The 11,775-nt window shown below is 41.0% G+C and overlaps 1 protein-coding gene across 2 annotated transcripts; it reads right to left on the minus strand.

The window, feature by feature from the left end:
• Nucleotides 1-3,181: 3,181 nt before the first annotated feature.
• depdc7a (DEP domain containing 7, paralog a) lies at nucleotides 3,182-9,565 on the minus strand. 2 transcript variants are annotated; one of them, XM_076287886.1, is made up of 10 exons: nucleotides 9,476-9,565; nucleotides 7,480-7,594; nucleotides 6,968-7,397; nucleotides 6,435-6,562; nucleotides 5,886-6,078; nucleotides 4,734-4,954; nucleotides 4,312-4,454; nucleotides 3,938-4,063; nucleotides 3,695-3,773; nucleotides 3,182-3,550 (listed from the first exon to the last, which is right to left on the minus strand). In XM_076287886.1, the coding sequence occupies exons 3-10, from the start codon at nucleotides 7,387-7,389 to the stop codon at nucleotides 3,336-3,338; spliced, it is 1,527 nt and encodes a 508-aa protein (XP_076144001.1). In that variant the 5' UTR covers nucleotides 7,390-7,397; nucleotides 7,480-7,594; nucleotides 9,476-9,565; the 3' UTR covers nucleotides 3,182-3,335. The 2 variants fall into 2 exon arrangements, with proteins under 2 accessions (XP_076144001.1, XP_076144000.1); XM_076287885.1 differs by lacking the exon at nucleotides 7,480-7,594 and having other exon boundaries at nucleotides 9,476-9,551.
• Nucleotides 9,566-11,775: the final 2,210 nt, after the last annotated feature.

Genomic DNA, 11,775 nt, shown 5'->3' on the forward strand with positions numbered 1-11,775 from the left:
CATTCCAGTCAGTGACATGCAAGCTCATAGCGGTCAGTGGATAATGGGATCACGGTGGGTGTGGCATCTGTAATTTCCTCTCATCCAGTGTTGCTTGTGACCCCCCTTCATCAGGGTGGTATAACACTGCCAGCCGAAGATATTTCAAAAGAATCCCTTTTATATGGCAGTATGCCACAGACTATATTTCCTCACACTTGGTTGTGCAGGTCATATTGTACATTTGAGACTAGATGTGTGTTCGCTGATTAAATATGGCCATGGTGATGTTCTGCCTACATCTCTGAATGCCTTTATTTTTAAAATGTTGTTTGGATGTGTGTTGTGTGTACAGAACACTCCCAGAACATGTCTGCAAAATACAATCATCTTCTCCGCAATGCCCAATGTTCCATTAGCAAATCAATAGTGTAAAACGTTGCTGCTTGTAGAAAGAGCCACAAGACAGTTGGCATTCCTCCTGCAGTCCGCACTAAGATTCACATTCCAAACAGTATCCCCATTACATAACTACAAAGAATATATTCATGGTAACAGGACACTGGAGAACTTTTGACCTAGGCGTTACTGGCTGCAGACAGATCATGTCTGGAGGGAGACAATGTGCGTTTTTCACACACTTGGTGTCCTATATAGGGAAAGATTGCTCCTTTAGCAGACACATGGGTTGAGGATAATGCAGAAATATCGCTGTTGCCGTTAAGGTTGATTGCATTGGACCAGAGCCATATTTTTTTACCTTTTTTCATAGGTATGATAAAGCATGTATGCAAGTATGATTAACAGGTACATTTTTCCATGGAGAGCCGTGAACACACTGTTGCCTGTACAGTGCCTCCAAGCAGCCGGCTTTTGACACTGGGACTTAGGGTGCCATGCACTGGAGTGGAGCAGGAAGTTGCATAAAACAAAAGCAAAGGCTGTCAGCCATCTGTATTTGTCATTTTTTATATATGATGTAATCAGCACAGTATCTTTTGATGTTAAACATTTTCTGAAAGACAAAAAGAAACAAAACATTGTAATACACTGCACTGACTAATTGCACTGTTAATACCCATTTCCTCATGTCCCTTAGAGAGGAGAAATAGCAAGACTACACACAAGAAAATCTGATTTTGAATGCCATCTTTTACAGAAATTTCTCTTGAAGGCTTTCTATTCATGTTTTGGAATTTTCGTGTTTACTTTGCGGGTGTCTGACACTCAGACACTCTCAGTTTTGGTCAGTAAAGTATGAACTGAAACGGATCATGCCCACGGGGAATTTCTGCAGGCTAAGATGGCATTGTCCTTGATCTCTGAAAGGTACATGGGATGCATTTGGTCATAAAATTACAATGTATACTGTATATATATACTCTGTGTGTGTGTATTGTATATATCACAGGTCTCATGTGCCCAACCTATTGCACCTGCTGTTTATTGGAGCAAAGATGGTACAGAAAGACATTTTAATTTCATGGGAGGGATGTTTCAGTGAAATAATAAGTAAGTTGGTGCATGAATGCCAGGGCTGGCTGGTATATGAATACTATGTTATTGAAGATAGACTACTATTATCACTGCAACAGACATGAATAGCATGTTATGAATGAAACCTGTTGTCAATGTTTCATCTTTGTTTGATGATTTATCTTAATTGTTGAGAACCACCTCTACACACTACAAATACCTTAACAGAGAACATACAATTAAATATCAAACTACACACTGTGACGGTAGAAAGAATGTATGAAATACATTCTTAAACACATTCATCTAGCCTTGTCTTTGACATTAAGCCAGGGCCTTAAAGGGAAACTTCGATATAACAACCTAGGGCAAGGGATGTCAAACTCATGGGCCGGTTGTAACTGAAAGACTACTGTATGTATCATAAGATGTAAAATATTATTGCACAATTGCCTCTACATTATTGATTACCAACAAATGAACTACTTTTGAATAGAGTAGAATTACCATAAGCATTATGGCAAGCAGAAGTGTGTTTATTAAAAAAAACATTATGCTTGTGCATCAATGTATTTGCATTTACATAAATGTAAAAATATATTGTGTGTGGGCATCCACTCACGTTTCTCTGTGTTCTCATAATTTATCAGATCAAGAAACCTTCATCATTACTCATCCATCAAAGACAACAATTTTCAAGCAAGCGTTCTCGGGCCACATAATTTGATGACTCGGCCTGCAGGCTTTGAGTTTGACACATTTTTTGACCGTAAAGTTTTGTTTGAATTTTCGTTTGACATACTGTAGCGATGTTGCCCCCAAATGCTATGCTATGTGCTATTCAGTTGTACATGCATATTCTCCGGGTCTTACTGAAAACTGCACCGATTGATGTCATTTTGGTCCCCAATGAAAATGGTCCACAAATCTTAAAAAAGAGTTTCTCTTTAATATTGATTTAAATTCTTTATTTGGTTATTGCATAACTTTTAATCCAATGTTTAACACTAAGGGACTCTCTGTTGTGTTCTGTTGTATTGGACACAAAGATTACTCTGCATACATATTAAGGAAAAATGTATAGTCTGTTGGTTAGTCTTGAAATGTAACCAGACAAATAGGACCCCAGGGCACACCATTTGTGTGCTTCTCAGCACTGTGGGATTTAAGTTCTTCAGAAAAGAAAAGTGTCCAGTACCAATGGGAATGTGCCTGAACAATATCAGGTGGATTTCCCATCAAAATTGTTCAAAAAGTTGCCTTGTTTATCACCAGCTTTAGTTATAGTAAGTATAACAGTACTATAATGCTATTATAATGTTATCTGTAAAATCATTCACAGAGACATTATAATGAGATTCAAAGAATCCTCCATAGAAATGTATGGGGTTAGTTCATAATGCCAATATGGCGGTTATCTACACATATCCTGCCTGTTCCTGTAATGTAAGTAACCAACGGCACTGTTGGAAACAGCATGATTAACGCAATCTTCCGAAATAGCTGCCAAAAATAACTGTCCGAAGGCGTTACCAAGATGCTGCTGAGTGGTGAGACCTGCCTGTAAGGACTGTTATTCATCTGTTAAATGAGAGTCATCTATGTGGTCAGTAAATGTGTAGTTCCAGATCATGCTCCTACACTACATGCCAAGTATGCCACTGTATGACAACATTGTGTTTTGTTTAATGAGGTTCCAGTGAATCACTTGTGCTGAACCGTGATATACCTTGGAAAAAGTTTTATTCTCACTTATACTCATACGTTTATCAGTACATCAATAATTTATATACAAAGTATTACAAACATGTACACAGCTATTTACAGAAGCTTTACACTTTTTACAACATATACACATAAATTATAATTTACATTTCCTTCTACAGATCGACAGTTGACAGTCTGGACCCAAAATACTCCACGAAGACCTCAGGGTGGCCTCTGTAGAACTGCCCCAGAAGACGTTTCTTCTCCTTCACGGAGAGTTTGGAGTTCTCGTGGATAGTCCTAAGTAGAGCCCACAGCTCGTCCCTGGTGGTCTTCTTGATTGTCTCAGCGTAAGTCTGTCCCGAGATTCGCCTGCAGTAAGATGGACCTGTGACACGAAAAAGAACGGTCAGTCCTGCATGTCATTGGCCAGAGTCCTGCTGCTGTGGTTATGAGATGAGACTTATGGAATGTGTCTGTTTCAGACAGAAGCTCTCTGTTGCATAGTCCATCAGGGTGGATCACTTCTTACCTGTCACTACATCTGGGTCTTTTTTCCTGATGATGTTTGCCAGCTTATCACTGACGAGCTTATGCAAGGTCACTGGGATCTGGAGTTGGAGAGAACATAAACATAAACTTTACATCATACAATATATTGCATAAACATTTTTAATCCTGTGTCCACAGACAAGTGATATTTCCGTTTTTTTCTCTGCCATCCTGGTTGACCCAGTGTGATGAAATCATGACAAGATGTTGTGTGGAGGCCTACCTTAAACAGGTCACAGTGTTTGTCCAACATGAACAGGACCATGAGGTCAACCTTCCCCTTGGCTAGTCGTGTGCTGTAAACAATGGCACTAGAGAAGGCCCTCTTCACTGCCATCCTGTTATCAATCTGAAAATACAATACACTGTTGTCAAACATCCCCCTCTCAGAGCTCTTTTTAGGCATCTCCATTTGTTTTTTTGTCCTGCTCATTGCATTCTCAGGTGTACTATAATTGGAGGGTTATATTGACTACATAAGAAAGACTGTATCCTATTCTACAGAAGTCATGCAAACCATTCATCTCCATTCTGTGTCAGCTGTCAGATAAGATAAGCCATCTCCTGGGTAGACTGGTTGTGTGTCTGTCTGCTCACCTCCTTGTGTAACTTCACCTCCTGCGGCTGCGCGGCTGTTGCCATGAAGCGCAGCAGTCTGCGCAGCTCCTCACGGCTGCGCGCGTCCTGGAGCTTCAGACACAGCTGCAGGCCCTCCAACGCCTGCTCCCGCTTCCCATTCACTGCAAGGCACACAAACTCCATTAGGGGAGCGACAGGTACTCACAGATACAGTATGAAGTCAAGTCTTAATTCTCGCTGGAATGAACAGTCAAAAAAATGGACCCTGTGTCTTTGGAGGGCAGAGTCTTGGAGGGAAGAGTCTGGTAATTGTAGCTATCTGTATGTAAATGTGTGCTATTTGTAACTATGTTTATTTTTCACCCGAAAAAGGTCTTCACATAAGTTAAAAGGCATTTCGACTCCCACAGTGTCTCCCAGTGCCAGCTCCCTCCTCTCACCTAGCAGCTCTGAGATGCCGCTGTGGATGTCGAACACGTGGTTGCTGAGCAGAGGCGGGTACTGTGGCTCGCCGTAGTGCTGCTCCAGCACGCTGTAGATCAGCCGCTTGCAGTCGTCCGGGTCGTCCGAGCACCTGGGCAGCCCTCGGCTCACGTCCACCACAAGCTGGTCGGGCAGGAACTCCAGACAGTCCACAGCAGCCGAGAGCCAATCATCCGCCCTACAACAGGAGCAGAGAGAGAGAGAGAGAGAGAGTGACTGAGATACTGCGAGACATAGAAAAATTTTGATTTCAAACTAGAGTAGAAACAAGAAAAACACATTCAGGGTAGAATGTGTATTCAGGAGACGCACAAAGAGATGGACAGGAAATACTAATCAGACCATAGCCCTCAGACAACTATCATAGTGCTGTGCACAGCTGTGAGTGCCCTACAGCCTGAGGGCTTTATGAACAGAGGGTATCCATCAAGCATGTTACGCAACAGTAGCGTGAGATGGGGAACCAGTGGTCTGTCGACAACATGTGAGACGGCAGGACGGCTAGTTCTTTCTTAAAACAAGAGAAATGGTCGAATTTCTGCTGAGCCTTGTAAACAAAGACAATTCACCAGTGGATAGAGACAGTAGCTACATTCAAGCCAGGCCTGTCTTTGTCTAAGTCCATTCATGGCATGGTCTGTGATGGCGAGACGGCTTGAAGTCTCTGAATCATTGTGATGACAGCTCAAATCTGATGGCTTAATGATATCATGCATCTCTAGCAACTTCTTCTATGTTCAAACTTGGAAAAACTCTTTCTTCTAAAAATAGCATGCTACACTCATCAGTTCCAGGAAGTTCCTTTCATGGAACTGATTCATTTTAAACCATAAGTGTCAACACATAAAAGAACGGTTGATTGGTGTGTGTATTCTTCCTCAACAATGAGCTTAATTTTTTACCCAGTTCCAAGAAAAAATAACTGTAATTTAGCTACAAGACCATGAATAAAATGTAGCTCTGTTTTGACACCAGAAAGAGCAGCAAGCAGGCTACCTTATATCGTTTAATCCATGGAATGTACAAAATTGAAAGAATTCTAATGAAAACACCACTGACAGAGATAATGGAACATTTTGTTACTTATTTGATTGAGTGTCATAACATACTGCGATTCGCTGAAGGCTTTGAGGATCTCACGGTCAACGTAATTGCTGGTGTAGAGCAGGTCGGGGTCACTGTCCATGCCGTGGAGGGAGGGCCGGGGCTTCTCACGGCCCTCCAGCAGACTCTCCAGCAGGGGGAGCTCTATCAGCTGCAGTAGCCTCAGCACCGTCTGCTGCTGCCACACTTCATCCACCACTGGATGGACAATGGCAAGAGGAAGAGCAGGTCAGTCACATAGCCTACCACCAAGCTGATACACGCATGTGTTTTAACTGACCATGTTAAGCAGCTGCATTTGCAATGTCATTCACACTGTTTATACTTTCTTTTTCCCCCGGAAAAAGTCTTTACTGAACATTACAGTAGTGAGATAATGCATGCCAGCTTTGCCAAGATACACTGTTATTATCAACTTTGATAACCAAGAATAGTTTAGGAAACAAAATATTTTCCATAATGTAATGATTAATGAATACTCAAATATCTGTGGCAGTACTGGCAATTACAACATCATTAAATTTTTATGAAGTGGAATTTATGAATGTACTCACACTCTTGTGATAACCCTAGATCAATCATTTGAGGCGTAATTGTTTTATAGTTAAGATCTCCTAGAACATCCTGCAAGGACTTGTCTGTTTTGACCGGGGAGATGTTTGAGTTCACCTGACTTTCTTGCCTGCAATGAATAAGCAACAAATTATTAGACATTCATAAAATAGTTAGACAGTAATATTTAGGGGGGAACCAATACAGTTTAGCACAGTGTCATACTAACAATTACTGGTCTTTTAGCATTTTAAGAAGTTTTAAATGCAATTCAAAGCTATTTGATCATATGGATTAGGCTATATTACTGAGAGTTGTTTTCCTCAGGGCTATGATCCACAACAAAGGAAGTTAATCAGTTGTTAAGCATCTCAATTCTAAGACCAATATTTTTCCTATGATATTTTAGCCATGAAAAATGCATACTATTTCCAGATATACAATATTTCTCTTAAACCCTTGCATCAGTGCAAAAGCCAAGAAATAAAACATAACTGCAATGTGGCCAAATTGCAAGTTAAATGGAGCTTCATACCTTTTAGATGGTGAAATATAAGTGTTCCTCTGTTGGCTAGGAGAGTGGTATGTATTCTCAATAGTTTCAGAGTTTGTGGTTGGAGTCTGTGTGTTCAGAAACCTGTACAGGCTGAAGCTACTGTCTTCAAAAGTGACTTTCCTCTTCTCCTTTCCAAACACTTTAGTTCCAACAGCCTCAAACACGCGAGATTCCATCAGAGCTTGACAGAGACGCACTGCCTTGGACCGGGGGACCTCGGCATCTCCGCAGAACTTGCTCTGAATGATGTAAGCCAGGACCACATCCACGGCCTCTGACCCCAGGAAGCAGTCATGGTAGGTCTTGAGGTTGTGCCTCCTCCGTTTCACCTCCACATGCTGCTGTAGGTTGTTGATGATGCTGCTCCATATGTAGGTGGCCCGGAAGGGCTTGCCAGCCATCCCCTGATCTGTTACGAGAGACGGAGAAAGAAAGTAAGCACTTGTCTGAAACAGGTGAACCCAATCAGTGTGTCTGTGTCTATAACTAACCAGATATGTTGATATTTCCAACCAAGTATCATCCTCCAAGTACACCCTTTTTTCTCAGGGGTCAAACTGAGAGGCAACTCTCCAACGTTTTGACTTGACATCCAAAGTAAAGAGCCTACATTGCCAAAATAAACACAGAACAACACTGATGATGGCACCCATGGGATTAATTACTTCATAATGGCCCCTTTTATTGCCCAACCTACACATCCATTTCTTACGCAATGAAAAATCTAGTTTTCCCTCGCTCACTGTGTCTGATTCCCCCAACACCATCAACTTGCAGGGTGGTCGACCATCTTACATCACCAACTCCCTGCACATGCAGATACAATTATACTTGCTTCCCCCTTGCATTTACAACGCCTACTCATCGATACGTAGGCCTGCTATAAGAGCACAATAGTTGGCAGCGGCATAAAGGCCCTTTTCTTGTCAGCCATCACAGAAAGGAGGGGAAGTGCGGTGGATGGGGACTTGCCGAAAGCATCTTCGAATCTGGCGGTTGCTTCTGGGGGTTTTGTGGCAATGAGGTCTACGCTTGGGCACGACTTTTGATGAGTCCCAGTAAGAGAAACAAAATGTCTGGGATGCAAATGTTTGCCTAGTCGTAAGAAAAGACGTAGTGGAGTAAGCAAATGGGCCTGAATCCTGTACCATTTTCCAACAGTTTGAGACCAACCTGAAAGTTAAGGACAAAGCGATGACACTGATTGTTGCCGGCTGGCGGGATACATCTTGATAACCTCACATTCATTGGTTTCCTTGTTCCTTGAGAATGTCCCATAGGAATGATTTGCATACTACTGAACAATTGCATAACCTGGTTATGTGTTTTCATAAGGTGTTGTACTTGGAATATCAGACATCTGAAAATCTTTTAGCTAAAAGCTGTGAGCTGACATGAAACTTGTTAGGAACCCCTGAAGTGCATACAGTAGGCTTATAATTTAACTCAGGGCAGATAAGTTAAATTAAAACTCTAAAAAGATCAAAGCGCTGAAGATAAAATGCCATTGAAAGAAGATCCATGGTGTTAATCTTCAGCTGATTTTAGGTTTAAGACCAATTAAACAGCCATCTGTAAAACCAGTTGGTGGAGCCCCTGTAATCCATTAAAAAGTAGAGATCTGAGCATCATAAGCCTATAAATCAACATAAGACAAATAAACCAATTAAAGCAAGTCTGGCTGGTGGGGGGTAGGATGCAGTAAATGACTAAAGTAGAGGGGCTCTACCCCTCTCGGTATCAATGCCTGATTATTATCACCTTCGCCTCAAAATGGAGAGGGAATTTTGGTTAGGCCACACATTTCAATGTTTGTCAACTCACAAAGCCGCAAGAGGCTTGGCCTAAAGCATTCGGGAATTCCGCTTCCCTATGGAAAATATTGCATTTGTATCCACAACATACAAGGCAAAATAATCGCAGAGGGAGTAGAAATAAGTGTAGCCTCATACGTTATTATTGCTGCACTGACAGTCCCTCGTGCAGTTCATACAGGAGCTACAGGAAAAGTTTCACAAAAAAACAGTAGGCATATGAAAACGGCAGGTTAAACGACAACCAATTTAAACAACGCACAACCTAGGGAAAGACGCTCTGCTCGCATACCGCTGAATATGCACATGCAGACACAGGTTCAACCGACGCACCCTGGAGGGATATGTTAATGTTAAGCCTATAGGATAAGAGGGTCTATTTAAATATGAATACATTGGTATGCGCACGACTGAACTATCGGAACCGCCAAAACCAAAGTAGGCTACTCATTTAAAAAGATTCTGCCAAAATACATTCAACTTTTCATGTACATGTCATGATCAATAACTGAAGTTAGCCTCACATTTAGGCTGTCTAAAAGTTCTAACGCACTCCCTTTGCGTTGAGATCAGGATTTCAAAAGTGAACAATACAATTTTATGTCATGTTAATCACAGTAAAATATTGATGCTCTCCCGAGAGTAGCCTAGTCTCATTATTCCCATGTCTTACCTGGGGGTCGATGCATGCGCAAAGATATTTCTCAAAGCACTGCCGCGTACTGTCCTATAGGCTGCTGAGATTGAACTACTAGACTGTTCCTGATAACTCCGTTCTTGTTGTTCTGCCGTGACGTAAATGGGAAGTCAATCCTGAAGCCGCCACCCTCTTTGTCACACTTTGTTGGCATAAGTCACCTACAGTATACGCCTGAAGACATAATTAGCATAACAGATAAACTGATGGCTCTCGACGAGAAGAACTTTGTGTGTGCTTTAAAACACAAGAGTTATCTTCTTTTTTTTTTTATTTCAGTTGAGACTTGTGTGAAGTCAGCTTTATTCTCTTTAGGCCTACCTTTAAACTTGTAAATGTACTTAAAATGATTTATGTCATATTCATTTTACTAACTTAAACCCAAAATCTGTTCACCAAATTCTGTCTCTCTCTCTCTCTCTTTCTCACTCTCTCTCTCTCTCTCTCTCTCTCTCTCTCTCTCTCTCTCTCTCTCTCTCTCACACACACACACACACACACACTATCAAACATGAAACACTGATTACACAGATGCTGATATGAACCATTATACTCTTGAGGACATTCAAAGCATGTACAAATGGCTCTGTGTGTGCCCATGACTGCCAACCCTGCATCACGCTTAATTTCACACACTGTGCTGCTGCCATGTCACAATGTCCTCATGCAGGTATAGAGCTAAGCTTCACAGCATACAATGAGTGTCATTTTTCACAAAACATGTTATTCCTATTTTTGTCATTTTCAATCATTTATGAGGTAAAATACATGTTGTGGTTAATACTATGAAGTAGAATAGCATTCTTGGTATGGAACAGTCAAGAAAACTTCCTCTCTTTTGACCTTGAAGTCATAGGAATTGTTATCAAAGAATACTTAGGCTGACACCAGACATAATTTCACTGCTTTTCTTACATCCAGTAACTATATGCATGTGACAATAAACTTACTTGTATCTTGTATCCTTGTACTTACACCTTTGAGTTCATTCAGACGTTCCATTCATAAATAGCCAAACAATACGGTAAAACCCTCTACGTAATACTTTATTTGCTATTCCAGATCTGGTGCACACTTAATCCACCATTCTTTTCCCTCCTAAGGGTGACGGTAAATGGTCAATAAATCTTATTGTGTTATGCACTCTATAAACCTAACTAACACCCGCAAATTATTATTATTATTTAGAGGGCAATGGGGCAACCTAATGTCCAGAGAAGCAGGTAGAATCTAAAATAAAAAACTTAGACATCAGACACAGATTACAGTAAATTAGAAATGAGTAAATTCTTATTAAGTTTTAGACTGGACGAGAGGCCATCTGAACAAGAGCTAGAAAGCTCCCCATGTACACACTGTATTCACTTGCAAAAAACTGGTTTTACTAACAGACCTACAGCAGATTTGTTGTCATCAATTTGTCTGTGTCAATTCAAAATGACTGTCTTGTTGTAAGTCTTCCACATCCACATGGAAGTGTATTTACACTCTGCATCATAAATTAGGTGAAAGAAGATTAAGCCCTAATGGAGCCCTCTGGGTAGTTGACACAGATACCCAAAGTGTAGACCAGCAACTTCTTCTCCCACACCACAGACAAGATGGCGTCTGTGTAAACTGTATAGTGTGCCAGTACTTTACATGTCTGTCATTGGCTACTGCGTATGTGTGTACATGTATTATCAGTTGCACTGAGTTTCACAGTGGTATCTGTCTATACTTCTATTGCATATTTTCATGTATGTACTGAACGTGAACTGTGAATGTGAAACTATGTGGAAAATTAGTAATATCACAGAGTATGAACCAAACATTCATACTAACTGAATATCCGCCATTGCAAAGTCTTGCACAGCCTGTATATAATTGGTGAGCAGACAGACTGTGTGAAAGGAGAGCAGACTGGAGAGAAACCGGTCAGACGAGGGGCTGAGACCAAAACAGAAACAGGGCATCATCAGTCTCCTCCTGCCAGCACCTTGATTCCTGCGAAGTTTCTTGTGCTTGGTTGGTTTTACACTGTCCACATTCCCTCAAAGAATGGGTGCATGACTCATCATGACGGAAGGTGACGGACATACACATCATCATTATGCTTTTTGTGACTAGTCTAAATACAATTAAAGATTTTATCAAGACATAGTTGTCATTCTGACAGAAGGTGTGTTTGGAAATTACTTCAAACAATGTGGATTTTTTTCATTTTTGGAACCATTTCACATTTTACTTACAAGTTACTTGCATTCTAGTGTTCAGTAGAAATAAGTACATATAAC

This window comes from Alosa pseudoharengus, unplaced genomic scaffold, assembly GCF_046254945.1.
Source record: "Alosa pseudoharengus isolate Yale_2024_CS ecotype anadromous, Long Island Sound unplaced genomic scaffold, YU_APseudo_1.1 YU_APseudo_1.1_scf_16, whole genome shotgun sequence".
NCBI classification, from domain to species: Eukaryota; Metazoa; Chordata; class Actinopteri; order Clupeiformes; family Clupeidae; genus Alosa; species Alosa pseudoharengus.

What these genes read in the sequence shown, in the direction of transcription:
- depdc7a (XM_076287885.1), bottom strand. An exon ending in TATATTTCACCATCTAAAAG is followed by an intron (nt 6,563 to 6,967) that starts GTATGAAGCTCC and finishes TATTCATTGCAG; the next exon opens with GCAAGAAAGTCAGGTGAACT. An exon ending in AGGTGAAGTTACACAAGGAG is followed by an intron (nt 4,064 to 4,311) that starts GTGAGCAGACAG and finishes TTGTATTTTCAG; the next exon opens with ATTGATAACAGGATGGCAGT.